We start from the raw sequence: 20,550 nt of genomic DNA, 5'->3' as shown, positions 1-20,550 counted from the left end.
CTGTCCCGGCTGTCTCCTCACAGGTGGGAGGATGTGTTTCCCCCGACCCAGCCCCTCAGAGACGTGATATTCCAAATGGGAGGGATGCGCTTTCCCCACACAGCCCCTCAGCCATCACAAAATCATGGAATGGTTGGGTTGGATCTTTAGAGAATCACCTAGTCCAGCCCCTTGATGTCGTATTTCAAACAGGAGGGGTGCATTTTCCACACCCAACCCCTCACAGATACCATATTCCAAACGCAGGGATCTGTTTTCTTCATCCAGCCCCTCAGCAATGTCATATTCCAAATGCGAGGGACGCTTTTCCCACACCCAGCCCCTGAAAGATCATCGAATGCTTGGAAAGGACCTTTAAAGACCACGTAATCCAACCCCTAACACTGAATTCCAAATGAAGGGATGTGTTTTCCTCACCCAGGCCCTCAGAGATGTCGTATTCCCAGCAGAAACCAGGTCTCAGCTCCGGTCGTGCAGTATAATTATTGTACTATAGCAAACTGGCAAATTAAATTTTGTGTGCATGCTAATTAGAAACAAATATTCTAGAAATTAAATTAGGTCTCAGCATACAGCCACTTTCGCTAATACATCTTACCTCAGTTAAAAGTTGATTTACTGTGGCTGATTTTTTGGCACTGAGAATCACTTGATAAAGGGGAGCCGGTTCTGGCTTTGCTGTTAATACACATCAGAGCTGCAGTATCTTTTTTTTTTTTTCCCAAGACAAAATATTTCTCCCATCATCACATTAAAAGCATCATTTACACACAAATAGCTTGTTCAGAAAAGATTTTGCCTATCATTGCCTCAATATGACAAAATAAACTCTTGATTTCAGGCAGTGCTAATTTTTGAATGTTCCTGAATAGGTATGTGAAAAGGATCAAACACCTAGTAATACAGGATCAGCACTTTATGAAAACCAGCTTTTATTTTTTCTTTTTTACATATGAAAACATATAAATATGAAAACTTAATAAATGGAAAATGTCTCAGATCCCTTTTCCTGCTTTGATATCAACTTTTATTTCCAATCCGACCGCGTTCCAGTGAAATACAGCGGGGGGGCTTCACACAATTGCAGTGACAACTGTTGGGTAACCAAAACCCACGGATTGCAGTGAAGACAGCCTTCTTAAAACTAAAACAGATCCACCCCAAACCATTCTCATTGTGTGACTGCTTTCAGTATTCCTCGGAGGACTTTGTAGCTCATTAACTGTTGGCTTTCTTTGGGGGGGAAGCAGGGCCCCCGTTCTGTCACGTAGGCGTAGGGAAACCTCAGCACCCAGAGTCCATCAGAGGGGAGGGTGATTTCCTGCTTCTCGGGGTAAAATATAGGACAGGGTGGTGGTCCTGGCTGAACCTAAAACCAAAAAGAAAATGTCAGTAGGTAATCAATCATCATTACTGCTTTAGAAAAGTAATGAAATGCAAATGGAGTTTTTTTTCAGACGCGCGTTAAAAGAAAAATGGAAGAAATTGTGAAGAATTCTCCAGTTAAGAAAACCAACATTTTTTTCACCTCCTAAATTCAAATGGTAACTAACAATAATTGAGCAATGAGTCACTGCTTTTCTCCATGACATTTAAAATGACAAAGTTGTTCTTAAAGAGTCATTGTTATCTTTTTTTTTTATATTTTTAAATAAAAGCCATAATTACGGCAGGGAACGTCAATAACTCATCCTTGATAAAATGCTTCTGTAAACTTACTTTACACAAAGTATAAATTTGGCACGGTTGAAGTTTAAGAAATCCCAGGTGCTTATGTAACAGATACTTTTGGAAAGGACTGTCTTGGCTGAAGCTGGTTTGAGTGACACCCTTCTGCTGTCACCCTTGTTAATTGGTATTTTCACAACCACCCCTGCCTCTGCCGTTCCCGGATTCCCTCCTGCACTCCCTACCTGAGGCGTTAAGGTGATCTGCAGAGGAGCATCGGGAACCACCACAAAGAGCCTCATGAACTGGGCGTAGTGGGGCTTGAGGCCCCGTCCCTGCGTCGAGGACAGGATGTACAGGGGCATGTCGGAATTGAGGGCCTTGAGGGCGGATTCCTTGGGCCCCCCTCCCATCACCTTCATCACCTTATCGGGCCCCGAGCACATGAACCTCCTCCCACGCGCATCTTCATATTCAAACCCCACAAAAGCTCGAGCGATGTCGTCCCTCCGCCGGCCTCTCCCCATCACCACCGCGCTCCTTTTCCCAGGAACAGCCTTGTTGGGGGCAGGCCAGGAGTTGGTGTCTAAGTCTCCTTCATCTTCAGTCCTCGTCCTGATGACGATGTCCCAAGGCATTAGATAGTTTGTTCCCGGGATAAAGCCCTGTTGATCTAAGCCTGTGTGGAAGTTATAAGCCTTAGCCGGCCCCAGCTTGACCAGCGACCAGCTGGAGAATTTGGGCAGAAGGCCTTTGGGGCAATTGGAATGGAGCATCCCGGGGAGGTACTCGACAGTGGACGCCTGGCGATCCACCAGGCTCGGCCTCTTCTCGCTCTTGGAGTCCCCGCTCTGCCCGTGGCTGTCTGCATTGTCCCCTCCACCCTGGCCATCGGGCGGGTACGTGCCCAGGCTGCCCGTGGACTGGCCCAGGCTCAGGGCCAAGCTCAGGCCTGTGCTCTCTCCCTGAGTCTGAGGTTCTTTCTCTTTGAGTTTTTCCATCTCGCCCTCCGGAGGGGCGGGCGATGACTCGTCCCGAGCAGGTGCCGGGTCAGGTGTGCTCGGCTGAAATATGGGGAAGTTGATGTGCTCCAGTTTTCCACAGCACTTCTCTTCCAGCATCTGCGTGAAAGAAAATGTGATTTAGTATCCAGCCCGAGATGAGGGAGCTCAGAGCCACAACATTCAGCAGCTACAATTAAGACTCAAGAGGTTTGCACCACGTGAGAACCAAAGCAGCCATGGGAACACAGCCCACAGACCTGATTATGTAAAATTCACATGAACCAACACATTCAAAGTGTAAACAGGTGCCTTAACAGGTGCTCCTGTGTGTGTGCACTGGTAAAGACTGGAACTGCCCATCCTGGTCAGCCCGTTTCTGCTCCCAGAAATGTCTCCCCCAAGCAATAAGCTGATAAGGCTAAGAAGAAACTTGTGGTGTCCTCAGAATACAGACTCTGTATACAGAGTTGCTTGAAGCACCAACAGAGCTAACAGTTACCTGGTAAAAGTCATAATTAGCTGCTTTGATATCAAAGGGGTCCTCCCGAGGAGCTTGTTTCCTGCCACAGTTACAGGCACCAGTGGAACGAGCCCGGCTGTTGTGGTACAGAATTGGAGGATTTCTGTCCGCTTCTGGCTTTTCCCCTAAAAGCAAAATCAATATCAATCAAACCTTGGGCAAACTGCTCACCATTCAAAACTCTCTTTATTCCCTTCATCCATTGCCCCCTCCCTGCTAATACACATATATAAAATGATTTGCCACTGGTTTGTCAAGCAACTCCTCCCTTTCCCACTTTTAATAATAAAAAGTTCCAGGGGAGGTTATACCACTACAGCAACCCTTATCTGTTTTCACAACCACTTCCTGAAGGCTCAGAGTTCTTCTGCCTGCAATAAATGTGCAGAAGTCAGTTTGGACTCCCTGATCAACCACGTTATTTAAAACGAAGGGGGATGCTTATGCTTTTTAGAGAGCTTTGTTCTCACACTCCTCTTGTTAGAGGACTCCAGTGTGATTACTTTTAATTAGTAAGACAGAATCAGAGTTACTACTAAAATCAGAAAATCAGAGTAACTACAAAAATCAGAGTTACTACTAACATTGGACTGGCTCCCAAACATTACTCAGCATAAAGGAAACCTGCACAGCAGCTCTGCTATGATCCCACTGGAGAGATGACACCAGAATCATTTGGGGTGGAAAAGACCTCTGAGATCATCGAGTCCAACTTTTCCCTGGTCACCACCTTTATTAATTAGAGCAGAGTACAGAGTGCCACATCCAGTCCTTGAACACGACGCTTTAAAGCTGCAAACTTTCATCCCCCACAACATTTCAGCATCGGGGCTTTCAGCCTAGGACATTTTAAAGCAGATACCGAACTAAACCATGAAACCAGTGCACAAGTTAGCATCTTTACCTGCTTTGGGGAGCAGATGGAACTTGTGCACGCAGTGCTGGTCGGTCAGGCTCCGCTCCTCGCAGAGCTGGTGCCCGTTGCTCCAGAACTTGTAGCAGTCCTCGTTGAGCTGCATGGCGTATTTGTGGAAGGCCGGGCCCCGGGCGTGCTGGCTGTACACACGCAGGGCCTGGGCCAGCTGGTTCTTGTGCACTGTCATGGTGTAATTGTGGGGCAGGTTGGACTGGTAGGCGCTGTGGGCCATGGGCAGAGCCTTCTGGCAACGGTTTTCGGAGAACTTGGTGTCTATGTCTAAGTAGCCTTCCAAAACTTTGATGCTGCTCATGATTTTTGAGCTCAGCTCGCCACAGGTCGGGTCATCGTCCTTGCCTTCGATGGTCACCTCATAGAGCTTCAGAGCTGCAGCCACCCACTTCTGGTAGGTGGGGAGCTCGAAGTGAGAAGGCTGCGGGTTCCTCCCCACGCTGTCTTCAAAGCCCTTCTTGCTGAGCACCAGCTCCACGTGCTGCCACAAGAACTCCTTGAGGGTGCAGTCCACGAGCTGCCCAGAGGAGCTGGAGCTGGAGCTGCTACTCTCTGCGTGGAAGGAGAGCTGCTGCCGGCCGTGCCTCATCATCTGATACCTCCTGGGTCCCGACAGGGTGGGGGCCAGCAGCGAGTCAGGCTCTCTCATGGTGCAGTTGCTCCTGAGCTGGTCGAGAAGCATGGCCACGGGATCGTCTCCGTCCTGGGGCCCGCCAGCCACGATGTACACGAAAGCCTGGTTGGCGGGCACGGTGAACAGGCAGTTGATGCTCTGGTTGGTCAGCACCCGGCTCTTGCGGAAGATGCGGTAGATCTGATCCTCCAGGGCGTGCTGCAGCCTCCTCTTGGGGGAATGCTTCTTGGGGGGTGGCTTTTCCAGGTGACCACAGGGGTCCTGGCCCCTGCTCGGCAGCGGATCCACCTTCAGAGCCCCGTTGAGCTGGAAGAGGAAGAGGAGGCGTGGAGGGCATGGCCTGCAGTTGAGCTTCCACTCCTTGCCGACCGGGCAGTCCTTGATGGCAGCCTTGAGGGAGGGCAGCACCTTCTGCCGCAGCCCGTCCAGCGCCCTGAACACGCGGTCGTAGGTGATGTCGAAGGAGCAGGTGGGATGCACCAGCAGCAGGATGTGGCACACGGAGAAGAGGTAGAGGAGGCTCAGGCAGTGCAGCTTCTCCTGGTGCTTCCAGAACTCGTGCGCCTCGGCGTGAGGCAGCGGGGCCGGGCCTCCGGAGGGGTGGCCGGGCCCGGCCTCTCTGTTCTCGGCCGCCGCCAGGTCCCCGCAGGCGCGCAGCAGCTGCGGCGTGTCGCAGATGGAGGTGAGCACCAGGTACAGCACGCGGCTCTCCTGGCTGTAGTACGCCTGCAGATGGTTGTAATCCTTCGTGGCCGGGTCCCCCTCCTGCCCCGCGGCGCCGTCCGCCGGCTCGGGCTCCTCCTCCGGGAACAGCGGGAACACCTGCCGGTCGCACACGGTGCTCACCAGGGCCTCCTTCTCGGAGCAGAGCTGCAGCGCGGTTTTGCCGAAGATGCCCACCACGCACACCTCCTCCTCGCCGCCCGCCGCGCCGCCCGCCTCGGCCGCCAGCAGCAGCTCCCGCAGGCTCATGGGCCCCACGGCCGTGCCCATGGCCCCGGGCGGCCCGGCCCCGGGCAGCGGCATCGCCCGGCCTCGCTCCCGGCCGGAAGCGGCGGAGCCCCGGCCCCGGCCCCGCGCATGAGCGGCCCCGCCCCGGAGGGCGCGGACACGGCCACGGGGAGCGGGCGGGGCGGGGCGGGACCGCGCCGGGGCTGGGACGGGGCCGCGGGCACCGCACCCCGCTCCGGTCACCATCGCCACCCCCAGGGTCGGGTCCGCACGGCCGGGAGCCCCCGGGGCCGCGGGACGGGCTCCCACGGACCGTGCTGGGATGCCGGGGCAGGGCTGTGGCACCGGGATCACGTTCTGCCCTTGGCCCGAGCCGCGGTACAGGCACAGCCTCTGCCCGCCCCGTGAACTGGGCTTGGAAGGAGGCTTTGAGTTCATTGTCTTTAAGCAGAGCAGTATTTTAATAGTGATCAGACACCAGCCAGCAGTGATACACAGTGCAGGAGCCTCGTACGTCTGTAGCCATAGACTCCAACTGTTTGTTGTAGCCTGCAGCTTTCCACTTTGATAACATTAGTGCATTAAACTGTTGCTTTTCTTTGAAACTGTACAAATACCGTCAAGATTTTTTTTTTTGTAAAAAAAGATATAAAAATACTGAATTTCAGCAAACACACATATTTGTATGAGAAGCAGCACCAGTGCTGGGAATATAATAGTCCCTGCTTCAGCAGCACCCAGGTGTCAAAAGACTTGGGAAATTTCCTACATTTTTTCCATTGTGAATGAAGATGCAACCAAATTGAGGGACATCAGAGAGAGATAAAAAGCACAATCTGCTTTACAGTGTTTCATAATGCCCCGTTTTCCTGTGCACTACGTTTACTTACAAATACATATCGTGCCTGAGTGTGATAAAAATTGGATTCAAGTGGCTTCCTGACCACAAATGGGAAAATACTTTTGTTCCATAAACCTACTTTCCTTTTCACTTTTCATCAAAGCTGTTTGCAGCACTCAGCCGTGCAGGCGAGGGACTCTTGGGGTGAGCCATCTGTCAAAAGAAGGGAAGGGTCAGAACCTCGATATCTGAACTCATTGTCACAGATAAAACAGTGCAATTCTTAGCTGACACCTTAAAACAGACACATCCAATCAGTAAAATAAAAGATGATGTTAACCCTCAAGTTTTGTTTTTCTGCAAAGTGGAACTATGACTTTCAAAGTTGCATTGAGGGCACCTGATTGGCCACCAAAAAAGCAATTTTTCCTCTTGGGATTGTCAAATAACCTGCCATGGCATGTCCATTCTGCAGTGTCCTTACATCAGGAGGGAATTCTGTGGATTTTAAAGCCACCTTATGATTCCAAGAAGAGGGACAGAGTGACTTACCTGGAATTTGCGCCGTAGTGCCTGTGTCATTATTGGTGTCAGCCCAGAGCCACATTCAGTGTTTTCTTTGCTGTTTAGAGGAGTGCCACCAGGACTTCTGAAAGGGCAATTATGATTAGTTTATTTGGTTCTCTATTTTTTCTAGATTAAAAAAAACACCCCAGAATTCAAGAGAATAGAAAGGAACAGACCTTTGTATATCAACTTTCTTCAGATGTTTCCGAAGATCAATCTGATTTTTAGGGGAGGTACTGGGAGAAAAAAAATTGGTACAATGAAATGTTTCCCACTCTGTAAAAAACGTTAATCATGGCTTAAAACAGAAAAATCTAATATCTAAACAAGGAAGAAAGCATCTTACATTAAAGATTTGGTAGCATGAGCTGATGGCTTGGATTTAGGTCTCAGACTAACACTCTGTAGATCTGTGACTGTAATTAATGCCCTGCGTGGCTTCACTGGTGATTGTTCCTACAGCAAGGAAAGAAATGTTATCCCAAATAAAAACTTCAGAAGGTCTCAGTACCCTGAAATACATTTAGTATTTATACTCTGAAAGATTTTTGCGGCTTATGGTTTTTTCTTTTTTGGAATTATTAAGACTTGAACATGCCTTGGATGAAAACAGATTTATTTAGGAAAAAACAACAAAACCCTAAATAAGGGTTTTTTTTTCTGCAAACAAAGTTCCAGCTGGGCAAAAGGAAATCCAAAAGTCTATTGAAAACACACAAAGCAACATGAAAGCTCCATGGCCTTAATGTAAAATTAGAGCTCTCCTGGGTGCCAGGTGAGATTGGAGTTTGTCAAGTTTATTTCAAGGGAAGTTTATTTCTTCCCTTTCCAAAGCCCAGGTGCAGAATTAGAATGGTCACTTGTAACTGACCACTGGCTGTTTGGATGAGAATCAATTTACTGGAGAAAAAAAAAAAAAAAAAAGGCAGGAAATACAGCAGTTCCCAGGGTGGATCTTCCCTTGATTCACCACCACCTGTTCATCCCTCCACTTTACCTTGTCCATTCTCAGGCTGCTGTTTGTTTTCTTCAGTTTAACATTCAGGAGGTCTTTGAGGGTGATGTGCATGGGGCCATCCTGTTTCACTGGTGCTGCCTGAAAGCAAAAAGGGGTTCGGAAGGGAAATTAGGAAGGGAAAGTGACTCTGAGCACTCACAGAGAGTGATGTGCTGATGAATCCAGGTCCAGAAAGAATTTAGGCATGAAATTAAAAACAGAGAAACCTTCTGATTCCCTACCAGTTTAGAGGCTGTGCCCCGTTGGAGGAGGAGAGGTGCTGGAGGCAGTTTTGGTGGAGGCAGCGGTGGTGGTGGTGGAGGAGGAGGAGGAAGAGGAGGAGGGATGGACAAAGGCACAGATGATGATGGTGGAGGATCCATCTGTGTCCCCAGAGGAGCAGCCAGGACTGGCTTGTGACACCTTTGGCAGAGAGAACTTTCTGAAGACAAAGCCGCCACACCGTTCACCTGCAAGAGATGTAAATAAATAAAGAGAACATTAAATCTACTGGTGGGATTTTAGAGAACAAAGGTGCTGGCTAAGGCTGAGCCACAAAGATACAAACAGGTCCCTCCTGCTGTGGGGTAGCAGCAGTTCTGCAGCTCTGAGTGCAGAGAATGCCCCTGAGGAACTGTTCAGACCTGCACTGACCACTTTTCCTTATTCTCACACAGGCAGAGGTTGCCCTGCCCCAGCTGGACTGAGACTGACCTGGAGTGCTCCTTGCAGCTTGGAAAATTCACTCTCCAACTTCTCCAGCTTCTCCCTGAACGTATTCAGTTCCCTTAAGTAGACTCGGGATGGAAATACGGTGTCTTTAACCACCTGAAAGCTCTAGGCATAAAAAGAAAGCAGATTATGTGTATTTGTGTGTTGGATTTCTTCAGATGTTTCTGAAGGTCACAATCCGATTTTTAGGAGGGCTACTGACAAAACAAAAGAACAAACTAACAGAACAAAAGAAACTGATCCAATGAAATATTTCCCACTCAGCAAACAGTGTTAATCCCCGTTTAAAACAAGAAAAATCTAATATCAAAGAAAGGGTATACCTGTGCAAGCCTGCTCTGGCACCACCAATACAGAAATGATGCTGCTGTTGCCAAGGGTTTGAGCACACTTTTTACACGTGGCAAGGCTAAAGGCCAGTGGGAGCACCTTGGGACTGGTGGTGTGCTCAGAGGGAGATGAGCTGGTGACCTGCAACAGAACGTTTCAGAATGAGGCCAGAATTTTATTTATCATCTCAGCCTTTGAAAAAGGTAACTGTGACCAATCATGTGGAAACTGCAAGCAGGTAACAGCAGAGCAAATGTGATCACAGAAACCTGGAAAGGCCAAGATAGATTTCCATAAAGAGTGGGGGGAAATCCTATCGGAAATATTTTTTTATTCAAATTGCTTTTCTTGGTTATTAATCATAGAAACATCAAGGTTGGAAAAGATCTTCAAGGTCATCATGTCCAACCTTCCAATGAATAACATCAAAAGACAACATGAAGTGCCACATCTACCGGCATAAATCTTTCCCTCTTTTTTGTGAGCCATTGGGAGCAAACAGCAAACCCAGGGAAGGACTGAGAAAGCAAAATTCAAGGTGAGCCTCTTACCCTGGAGGGGGACAGACTGAGCCCTGGGGGGCTGCAGCATTGCTCTTTTTTCCCAGACGAAATTTTGCTCGGGCTCTTCGTTTTCGTTTGCATTTCTTATACCTGGCCATTACTGGTGGAAAAGACACATTTAAAACGGATGTAGAGTGATAAAGCAAATTATCAGAGCTGTCACCAAAGAGAATAACACAGGCTGCACCTTAAAAATCCAGTCAGAGGTTACTCACAGCTGCCTTGGTGGAATTATCATGGACCAGTGATAGAAAACATATCCTTAATTTCACATGTTTGTGCACAGAAAGCACCATTTTATATGGGCTTTCTCCCCCCCTTTTTCTATTTATATCATAGAGAGATAGCATTAATAAGTTGCTATTGTAAACATAATAAAATATGAATTAATTAAATACAGATGAAAAAATACAGTATAAATGATATTATAAAAATGTAAGTAAACAGGAAAGTGATTAGAAATATTATAAACTAAGTAGAAAAGTTACAACTATTAATATGTAAGCACAATAAATATAAATGTTCCGTTTTTCGTTATCCTGACGTGACAAGTACTGAATTTGGGGAGAACGGTGACAAAAGACCCGAAGTAGCCAGGGAAGGATGCCGGGGGCGGCCCGGCCCGGTCCCTAACCGGTGACGGGTGACACCCCAGCCCCGCTCACCCGGGACCCCGCACCGAGAGCGGGGACTGCTCTCTGTCACCCCCCCCCACGCCTGCACACGCCTGCACACGCCTGCACACACCTGTGGGGGTGTCTGGGGGTGTCCGGGGGTGTCCCGGGGCCGCCCCGTCCCCCCGGCCGCGCTCCGCGCCCGCCGCCGCCGATGATTCAAACCGCTCCCCGCGCCGCGCCCAGCCAATGGCAGCGCCGCTCTCTGCCGGCCCCCCCACGCGGCCAATGTAAGCCGCGCTCCGATTGGCCCGAGCTCTGAGGCGCGCCCGAGCTCCACGGGAGAGGGGTCGGCGCTGCCCCGCCCCGTCCCGGCCGCGCTGAGGCGAGCGGCGCCGCCATTGGGCGAGCGCGTTCGGTGCCGCCAATCCGCTGCGGGCAGCGCTCGGCTGGGGGAAGGCGGCCCGGGTGAACGGGGCGAGGAGCGGCCCCGCCGGGGCTACCGGCGCAACTGGGAGAGAACCGGGGCGGGGGAGCGGCGCCGCCGCCCCCTCAGCGCCGCAGCGGACGGGCCCGCGCCGCTTCCCGCCAGCGCCGCGCGCCCCGCCCCGACCAATCACGGCCGGAGCCCACTCCGGGCCAATGGGCTCGGCCGTACCTCGGAGCGGGTTTACATTCTCCGCGGGCCAATAACGAGCGCGCCCCGCGAGCCGCCAGCCAATGGGAGGCGCGCAGCGAGTGACAGCTGGCCAATGGGCGCCGCCGACTCTCCCGTGCCGCGGCGCGGGGGGTGGGGATCTCCCCGCCGCCGCCTGAGGAATGTCAACTATTCAACATGGAGACGGCGGTTACCAGGCTCGAGACCCTGGTGAGGGCGGGCGGCGGCCGCGCTGAGGGGCGGCCGCGCCGCGGGGCCGGCGGCGGCGACGCCTCGGAGGGCGCGGGGCCGCCGCGGAAGGGAGGGAGGAAGGGAGGGAGAAGCGGGCGCGCGGGCGCGGCGCGACGGAAGAGCGGCCGCTCAGCCGCGCCCGCGTTCCCCCATCCGGGCCCTGAGCGCGGCCCGCGCCGCCCTCGACGGGGCGCCCGCCGGCCGCGTCCGGGTCAGGCGGGTTCGGCCGGGCCGGTCCATTCCGCCCCCCCCGAGGGGCGGGGCTTGCGCCGCTCCATTCACCCCTCGGCGCGGGGCAGGGCGCGGCCATTTCCCGCGCACCTTGGGGGGGGGGGGGGGCGGGGGGGGTGGGCGCGCTCATTGCCCGCCTTGCGGGGGGACGCGGCCGGGCCGGGCCGCTCCATGTCCCCGCGGTGGGAGGGGGGGCGCGGGGCAGAGCGGGGCTCCCGGACGAGTCCATTTATTGCCGGAGGGGGGCGAGGGTGGAGCGCTCACCTGGGCTGCACCATTTTCTCTGCGGGGAGGGGGGGGGAGAGGAGGGCTGGGCCGGTCCATTGGCGCGGGGGGAGCGGGGCGATGGCCCCCTCTCGTCCTGAGCCCCAAATTCCAGGAGTTTTTCCAGCTTTCCTCTCCGTGCCGGTGCTCTGAGGCAGTCCCTGAAGCACGGCGGGGCTGTCCCGTATGTGATGATCGCCTCCCTGCCGGCCCCACTGCTGGAAAAGTGAAAAAAAGGCAAAAATTAACCTCTCGAAAAAGAACTGTGCTGTGTTTCCTCATGTTGGAGGAAAACTGGGAAGCTGTGTCCAACCAGCGAAGTTCCTTGTGCCGTCCCTCAAACCTTCATCTTCCTTCTATATAATCTTTTTTTTTTCCATTTTTGCCCATAGTGTAAGCTTGATCTCCCCATATCTAGTATTCTGCATTTTTTCATAGCCTAGTTTAATTTAGAAATATGTTTAAAGATAATTGGGTTAGATGTTTTATTGACTGATTTATTTATTGTCATGATTTATTTCTGTCATGCTTTCAAGCGATTCTCATTTTAGGACGTGTGACTAGAGAGGTGTTTTTGCCCCCTTTAAGATAACAGGGGCTTTTATTCTGGAATTCAGAATAATCTCACATCTCACAGCTTCGTGTCTCTTGCCTTCCCTTCTGCTTTGTTGTTTCCCCGTCCTGGATTTCCTGTGAAGTCAGCTCTCTCCACACAAGTGTGATAAAATAACACTTCTTACTTCCCTGGAGGTTTTGACATGAATTTCATGGAAAGCTTCCTTTTGGTCCCGTGGAAGCAGGGATAAAGTAATTAGTGGGAGCTTAAAGAGAACAACGGGCTTGAAAATAACAAAATCAACCAGGTAATCAATGGTTATTTGTGACAAGAGTGTTAGATTAATTATGGAAGAGACCATAAAGCCGTCAGTGCTTCATTCAGAGCAGTTCAGTTCATTTCTGTCAGTGTTTTTTGGGATACTGCACCTGCTCTGTCCCTGAGTGGTGTCTGTCCAGTGCCCTTTTTATGTTGTACTACTGGTGATGATGCACAAAAAGCAGTGCAATGTTAAAAGGGCATTGGCCAGCAATACAATCTGCATTATTCTGTAGTCTTTTTTAAAAATAATATACAAGTTCCAAAATCGCTGTCTGAGACCACGAGGTGATTTGCCAGACAGCTGTAAAATGAGGTTGCCACCGGTTTGTTTTTTTCTTACTTATTGTCTTCTACTTCCTTGCCAAGGAGGGACATTTAATGACAAATGCCATCATTTCTGTGTCTCAGACATGGCCCAGGTGACTCAGCTGTGTGTACATCAGCAAAGATTCCCTCTCTCCGCTCCATTCCCAGGTTTCTTTGTGTTTTGTTCAGGATCTCAGCACCTTCAAACCCCGAGAGTTCCCCAGCTCTCAATAGGAAGTTATTGTTGTGTTAAAATCCCCACCTTCACTGGGATTTATGGGATCCACCCTCCCTGGGATGGTGTTCTCACACCCCACTGCTAAAGGGCATCCCCAGAGTTGGGAAAAGAGTGTTAAAGTGCATTTTACTGTGATTCAGCACCTGCAAATTATAAAGAATGAACTCTGCTGTCTAGGAGATATTCCCTGTAATGCAGTTTAAGAACATCTGGCTGATGGCAGGTTGGGATCTTCGCTTGCTACCAGGCAAACCCAAGCAATAAATACCCTTGGAAATGGAATTTCCAGTTTAAAAAGCACCAAATAGCTTGGAATTGAATTTCTGTCAGATCTGTTGAGCGTTTCGTTGGGTGGTTGGGGTTTTTTTTCCCCCCTCATGATCAGTGGAATGGCAGATTCTGAATAATAATGACAATAATAATGTGAGTTTTCGTGTGTGTGCATGTTAGGACTTGGTGAGCTTTAACCTCACCCAACTCTTCACGATCCACAGAAACCTCTGGCTGAGTTGATGTGGGGTTTTTTTCCCTTTTTTTTTTTTTTTTGGTGAGTGTGTGGTTGATTGTTGCCCAGAAAATTGTTGCTGCTAACGAGTGCTCTGACTTTATTGCACTACTGTACTATACAGAGAGCAGTGCAATAGTATTGTCAAAGCATCTGAGAGCAGAGCCCTCAGCACTGGCCTCACTCTTGCCTCAGTTTCTAACATTTTCTTCTAAACCTGTGAGTAAATTACAAATTTACACGTCGAACCCTGCTTTTTTCTTCTTCTTTTTTTGTGTGATTTATTGTAAAATAATCATCCTACAAATGCTTCTGACCTAGAGTATTGAGGGGGGATTTTGACAGGTGGATGTTTTTCCCTGAAATGCAGCGAGAAATAAATATTTACAGAACAAAAAAAGCAGTCATAGTGAACTGTGTTAATCTCTTCAGAAGTCTTAAAATTCTGGCCACATTTAGCTTCACATCCAATTTTTAATGTCCTGAGTTACAGTAGTGGCATGATGTTAGTTAGCTCCTCATGGAAATCTCAAATTATCAGGATTGAATATTTATTGGGTCGTTGTGAAAGCAGCCCGTATTTGTTGTCTGCTTTCTCAAAAATCGATCACATGGAGGAGCTGGAGAAAAGCAAAAAAAAAAAAAGATCCTTTTGGGGTGCCTGCCTTGGAAATGAAACCCTACAAATATTTCTTAGTGTAGGAGAGCAGAAACCATTGAGCAGTCAGGGGAGAAATCCCTGGTGAAGTCATTAAAAATGCAGAGTGTACTGAAAAACTCTTTTATTCTTGGATTTTGTCCTGGCTGGTTTCTGGGGCAGGTGTGGGAAGGAGCTTTGCTGGGCAGATGGTGAGTTATGGCAGCACTGGGTGAAAAAGCTTTCCCCTTGATTTATAGATGCTCAAGCTCTTCGCTGGATTTATTTTCCTTTTCTTAAGCTATTATTTGAAAATGTACTGGAGGTGTGTGAAACATCATCCATCTTCACTGCCTCACAAGGAGGCTTTTTACTGGAGAATGTCCTGGACCAAATCCTGATCCTTCAGGCTGAATTTCCACATCCCCAAAGGCATTCTTGGCTATTCCTTAAGGTGGATCCCCAGGCTGATGTTTGAAACATAAAAATATCCCTTTGGAAATCCCAGCCTGACCGCAGACTGTGGATATTTGTTACTTTATAACAAATGCAGCCTTGCTTTGATCCTTAAAAAAAAAAAAAAATATTTGGAATGGTCATTTTGGGGTTAATCACAGTATAAACTGTGAAAAGCAAGTTAAGGAAGTCGCAACCAGTTTTAACTTGCTTTCATCATTGTCTTCTGCGACTGTAAAATCACTGAATTATTATGTCAAAGAGTTAATGACTTGCTTGGGAGCTGGGAAAACTGCCTTTCTTGAAAGTGGAAGTCTTTAATAGATATTAAAACTGCAGACTAAAATTAATTAAGTAGTAATGCTATCAGCAGACTGCTTTACAAGGCAATTAGACAATTCTCTGGTGGCTTATTTATCCCAAGGAAAGGAGAGTGATGTCATCGATTTTATGAGCTGTTAGTCAGTCTGGTTTGTTGGGGAATAATGAAATGTATTGTGGGCATTAAAACCATCTGATATGATTGTTAATAAAAGCTCTGATGATACTCTTGGATCCTGAATTTACTCATCATCTCCTCTGTGTAAATACCTGAGCGTTGTAGTTTTGCTAACAGAACTCTTTATAGTTTTATAAGAATTAAATTTGAAAACTTTTATGGCCCCTGAGCTTTTCAAAGTGAGGCAGCTGCCTCCTGCTTTCCTGAAACACAGGTTGGGGTTTGTCTGCAGTTTTTTTGGGTTTTAATAGACTGTGCCTGACCGTAAATATTTTAGTTCCAGAAAGCAGAATCTGATCTGGATTATATTCAGCGCAGAGTGGAGTTTGAAATGATGAAAAGTCTTCCTGATGATGCAGCAGCAGAGGTAGTATTTTCACATTCGATTCGATTTTATTGCATGAACTTGGTAACGAATGGGTATTTTTCTTTAAACCTGACAACATAAATATATATGGCTGTTCTTTAATCTAGTTGTCAGGCTTTTATTATTATTATTATGATTTATTTCCTGCATCATATGTCAATATAAGTGGCCTAATATGAATTCAAACCGAACTCCTTTGGTTTGTTGTTAAAGTGAAATTCTCCCATGTTCTGCTCTGAGACATCAGTGGTGTCAGCACCTAAATTCAGGTTACAGATTCCAGTCTGAGCTAAAGCTCACCCTCGCTCTGAGAACCAAGATAAACTTGCCAACAAGCAGTGACTAAATTCAGATTTTGGGGGGAGAGATGAGAGGAAAACAATAAATGACATCACCTAAAGGATTTTACAAATCCTTTTTTTTTTTTCTCCTGTACATTTTCACTGTAAAGGGGTCATTTCATGTCAGATGTCCAACACCAACACTTTTAATTAATGTGGCCACATTAATTTTATCACCTCATGCAGTTTAACTGCTCTGCTCCCCCAGGAGAATCCAGCTGCTCTCCTGAAGGAGCTCCCGGTGCTGAAATCCCGGTACAAATCCCTGTGTGCCCAGATGGAAGAGATTTCCCGGCAGCAGAAGGAATCCATGCAGAGCATCCGAGTTGCCCTGGAGAAAACAATGAAGACAGTTCAGGCACTGCAGCAACAAACCGGGCTGGAGGTGGTGTTTTCATTTTTTAATCACTTTGTTTCCACTCCTGGGGATGAACCTGAACTTTGTAACATTTATGGAAACTGGAAACTGTTGTTTGTGCAGACTTTGAGGAGTTAAGGAGAATTCCCCAGAGGGAATGCTGGCAGGATTGGAGCTCTTCTGGTAAATCCCAATCTTCAGCAGTTAAATCTGGCGTTCAGATTTGGAGAGTGAATAGAGTGACAACGTTTGGGTCATTCCATAGGAATTGACACCTCTGTGCACAGCTGTGTCCCGGGGCCACGCTGACGGGTTTTAGAAGTAGACACCTTAAAGAAAATAAATTAAAAAAAAAAAAAAAAAAAAAAAAAAAAGCTAAAAAGCTTTAAAATGGCAAATGTATTTTCAGTGTCTAAAGGGAGAAAGTTAAAACCGTTGTCACAAGCACCCTGGGACTGCTGTTATTCCAAAGATAATGTTTAAATTGTTAAGAAACTCAGCAGCAAACAACATTTTCTTCAGTGGTCTTCAGACACCGCTTCACAGAGGTGAAAGCATTAGCTTTGACCCTTGACAAATGAGGTGATTTAAAACACTGTTCTAATGACAGTTCCTGGAGATTGGGTTTAATCTGTCAACAGCTCTTGGGCGAGTTGCTGGTAAATTTTGATAGACAAAATGGGCTGTATCATGATTTAAAAGACAGTGGTTATATGCCACAGAAAGGAAAATAGATCATGTCTTGCTGTGTTTCGAGGATATTCTGCCCAGAATAATGTTGTATTTGGATTTTCTCAAAGTGGAAGACCCTTTTCTTGAGTTACATGTAGAGCTTTAGGTAAAGATTTTCTTGCACTTTTTATATTTCCTAAACCAAAGATGGATTAAACTTCTGGAGAAATAGAAGCCTTTCACTGAAATACTTTCTTTTTTAATTGAAAAATGTATCTTGCTTGACTAATTTATAGTATTGGTGCTAAAGGGAGATTATGGTTGATTTTTTCAGAAATACTTTGCTTGTGAATGTGCTTTCAGTGGATGGAAATCAAGAGTCCACTGTCAGGTTCCGTGAGCAAAGGGCTGCACAAACATTGAGTCCCTCTGTAAAGATCATCACCTCAGGAACTGAAGGATCACACTTCTCTGTGTTTGCTTTTTTTTTTTTTATTTTCCCAGAGCTTACCTCTGTCAGCAGAAGAACAGGCTGCAGCCCAGCAGTTAAACTTGCAAATTGGGAAAGAAATGGAATTTTCAGTGGAAGAGGTAATTAGGGCATGGAATGTCAGTATTCCAGAAACATATAATCCCCACTGCAGCTCGGCTGAATGCAGAAGGGGCTGATTTGGGGATTTGACACCTCTCAAATGAGTGGAATTTTTCAGAAATGGGATTAAGCTGCGTAACAAACCTTTTCATTTTTATTCTGCACAGATTAAGCTTTTTAAATTGTTCCAATTAGATGGTCCACAAAGGAGAAATTAGCTTTGATGGAAGACTTTGTTCCTGTTATTTTTTAATTGGGATATGTTTATGTGTCTTGTCAGGGATGCTGTTGGTTGCTCTTGTTGATCTCCTTGATAAAGAAACATTTGGGTGGGAGTGAGGGGTGTCATTGATTCTAACCAATGTGGGGAGAAATTTAATTTCCTGTAAAATATTAAACAAATTTTGGGATATGAGTAACAGTCTGTTCTAACTGCAATGCAGGAGAACTTAGATCTAAATTAATATTTGTTAAAAAATCAGATATTCTCCCATAGCTCGATATGTAATTATCCAATATTATTATCTGCAAATATTTGCTCTGGGCCTCATATTAAAAATGTTAAAGAAGGTTAACAGAGGGTGTTTCTCTGATTGACCTTTTCTTTTTCTAGTTCTCCTCCCTTCCCACTGTCACCGTTTATTGCCACAGTTGGTTTGCATGGAACCTGTCCAGTTCCTGCAGCTTCACTCACCCCTTTTTTTTTTGCAAATATCTGCTCCTCCCTTGAGAAATGCTCTCAATTTATGTCCAGAACTAATTCTAAATCACGTGCAGTGCGTTCACATCCATGCTGGAAAGCTGGAGAGGCTCATAAATCCGACTTGTAAATCTTTCTGCATCCATTTTAAACTTAATTTTATTTTAAGCTGTTTTTAATCCCTAAGATTTTGCTGTCGACTTCAGTGGCTGCAAGATCCTTGGTTATCCAACAGTAAAATGTAATTAATGTAAATTGCATGCAGAAATGAAAGTGTAAAAATTATTTCTAGGCAAAACACTAACAAATACTGACATTATTGTTCATTTTTAGCCATCCTGCCTAATGGCTGCAGCCCCTGGCTCAGCTGAAGGTAAGTGCTGCAAAAATAAACTTCCCACTGTTGTCTTCTCATAGGGGCTGTGATAGGCAGGAACTTCACTGTTTTCACTCTGGAGCACCAGTTTCTACGGCTTTTATGTGAAGAATTTAGACTTTATTAGAAGGACCTGAGCCCTTAGTTACATTCCGGGAATTGTTGCCGTGTTTCTGGGATTTTTCTCCTTGCTTTCAACGGGATTGAAGTGGAAAACTCCTTGTGTTTATGGTCTGGAAGAAATGGTGCACTAATCTTACCATAGAAATAGCTCTTTTTAAATTCATCTATCCCTGCTTATAAAAGGTATTTTCACAGTTGGTTTTGGTTTGTTTAAAAAAAACCCAACAACCAACCAACCAAACAAAGCCAGCTGGTCATTGACAGAAAAAAAATGTCAATCCTCATCAGATCTCAAATTAAATGATTTTTTACTGAGTCTCCAGATCCAGTGATTGTTTTTTCTCTCCTTTTGCTGGAAGATCTGCCTTTAGTCCCACCTAGGGGTGTTATTAAACACTAATGGAAGTACTTTCTATCTTTGACCCAATTTCTGAAGAAACAGATATTTTCCATTTCCTTTTTTTTTTTTTTTAACAAGTATTTTCTGTTTCAAATTTTTTAGAACCCCAGTTCACACCTGTGACTGAGAAAACCTTTATGAGTGTGCCCAGGAGCATCAGAAGCACTGTCAAATTAGCAGACTTGAACTGTTTGTACAAGGAGTTATTCAGCCACTTCATTGTGCAGAAGAACAGGTAAGGCTCGGAGCCATCCATTGGAAGAATTTTGTAAACTGTAAAGAATTTCAGCCTTTTTAAATTAAAGAAAACCAGCTAGTTAAGCATTCACTGCCATATTGTAACTTGAAAAAGCCCTGACACTAAAGCATGACCCCCAAACCCTGCCCTCCCCTCACCAACCCCTCCTGACCCTTCTCTGGGGATTTCTCACAGGCTGATGTTACGAAAAAAAGGAAGTTTTAAACTCAGGAATTCTGTCTTTTTAACCCCAAGGTCAGCAAATGACTGCTGTGGTTTGAAGTAGCATAGAAAAGTTGGTGGTAATCTGAATAAGTTGGAGATTTACAGAGCATTCACAAAAACCATTGATTAAACAGCATGTGCTTTTTAGCCTTTTTCTGCCTTTTTCTGGTGTTTGATCCCTGTTTTCCTTAAATTGTTACTGTCTTACAGAGCAGCACTGAGCCTTTCACAGATGAGAAAGATGAATATGAAAGTCACCGACTCAAGAATTCAAATCCTGAAAGAGCTCGGCATTGTGGAACTCGACAAACGAGGAAATGTTAAATTAGCTGTGTAAATGAAAGCTCATCTGACACAGAAGCATCTTGGTCACAGCTCCTGGCTTATTAAGGTTATTAAGAATTTCTCTGGAACAAGAGTTCCAAGTCCACTGTAGGGGAGTTGTTAACGTTTCTATATAGACATTCTGTTGGTAATACTTGAAATTGGAGGGTTCAAGAACACTGAGGTTGGCACTTTACCTTGGCTGTTTAAAAGATTATGGTTGATGCATTTTTAAGGAATGCTGTGAGCCATGGGATGCTTCCATTTCCTTGCTGCATTCCTGAAGGGGTTTTCAAGGCAAATAATCCAAGCCTCTTAATTGTACTTGCATTCCTGAATAAAGATTTATTATACTTTTGTTACGTGACTCCTGACCCTGCTCCCTGACCTGATTAATTTTCCTTTGATGTGAATTCCCTGGGGTTTTTTGCTGTTACACTGTTCGACCACCCTAACAGTGAAAAACATAGGATTTTTTCTTATGTATAATACTTCTATATTACATATGTTATGCATTCTATATATATTATATCCTTTTTAATATTTAAATTGTTGTGTTTCAGCCTAGGTTGAGAGAGTAAGG

At 46.7% G+C, this 20,550-nt stretch overlaps 3 protein-coding genes across 3 annotated transcripts; 1 reads left to right on the top strand and 2 right to left on the bottom strand.

Annotated features, from left to right (window-relative positions):
* Positions 1-915: 915 nt before the first annotated feature.
* Positions 916-5,812, bottom strand: SMG8 (SMG8 nonsense mediated mRNA decay factor). The gene is made up of 4 exons (XM_066201709.1): positions 4,097-5,812; positions 3,172-3,317; positions 1,914-2,789; positions 916-1,369 (listed from the first exon to the last, which is right to left on the bottom strand). Exons 1-4 carry the CDS (start codon positions 5,778-5,780, stop codon positions 1,172-1,174), a joined length of 2,904 nt encoding a protein of 967 aa, XP_066057806.1. The 5' UTR covers positions 5,781-5,812; the 3' UTR covers positions 916-1,171.
* Positions 5,813-5,878: 66 nt separating this feature from the next.
* Positions 5,879-10,710, bottom strand: PRR11 (proline rich 11). The gene is made up of 10 exons (XM_066201710.1): positions 10,483-10,710; positions 9,724-9,835; positions 9,166-9,313; positions 8,825-8,947; positions 8,353-8,580; positions 8,111-8,209; positions 7,460-7,569; positions 7,290-7,349; positions 7,099-7,195; positions 5,879-6,759 (listed from the first exon to the last, which is right to left on the bottom strand). Exons 2-10 carry the CDS (start codon positions 9,831-9,833, stop codon positions 6,694-6,696), a joined length of 1,041 nt encoding a protein of 346 aa, XP_066057807.1. The 5' UTR covers positions 9,834-9,835; positions 10,483-10,710; the 3' UTR covers positions 5,879-6,693.
* Positions 10,711-11,110: 400 nt separating this feature from the next.
* On the top strand, positions 11,111-20,334 carry SKA2 (spindle and kinetochore associated complex subunit 2). Its single transcript, XM_066201711.1, has 7 exons — positions 11,111-11,217; positions 15,529-15,618; positions 16,168-16,344; positions 17,494-17,580; positions 18,615-18,654; positions 19,283-19,415; positions 19,854-20,334. The coding sequence occupies exons 1-7, from the start codon at positions 11,185-11,187 to the stop codon at positions 19,978-19,980; spliced, it is 687 nt and encodes a 228-aa protein (XP_066057808.1). The 5' UTR covers positions 11,111-11,184; the 3' UTR covers positions 19,981-20,334.
* Positions 20,335-20,550: the final 216 nt, after the last annotated feature.

Source organism: Chamaea fasciata, unplaced genomic scaffold (assembly GCF_029207755.1).
Source record: "Chamaea fasciata isolate MVZ Bird 193981 ecotype frontalis unplaced genomic scaffold, bChaFas1.0.hap1 SCAF_21, whole genome shotgun sequence".
NCBI lineage: Eukaryota > Metazoa > Chordata > Aves > Passeriformes > Sylviidae > Chamaea > Chamaea fasciata.
This window is presented reverse-complemented; position numbering and strand designations above follow the sequence as displayed.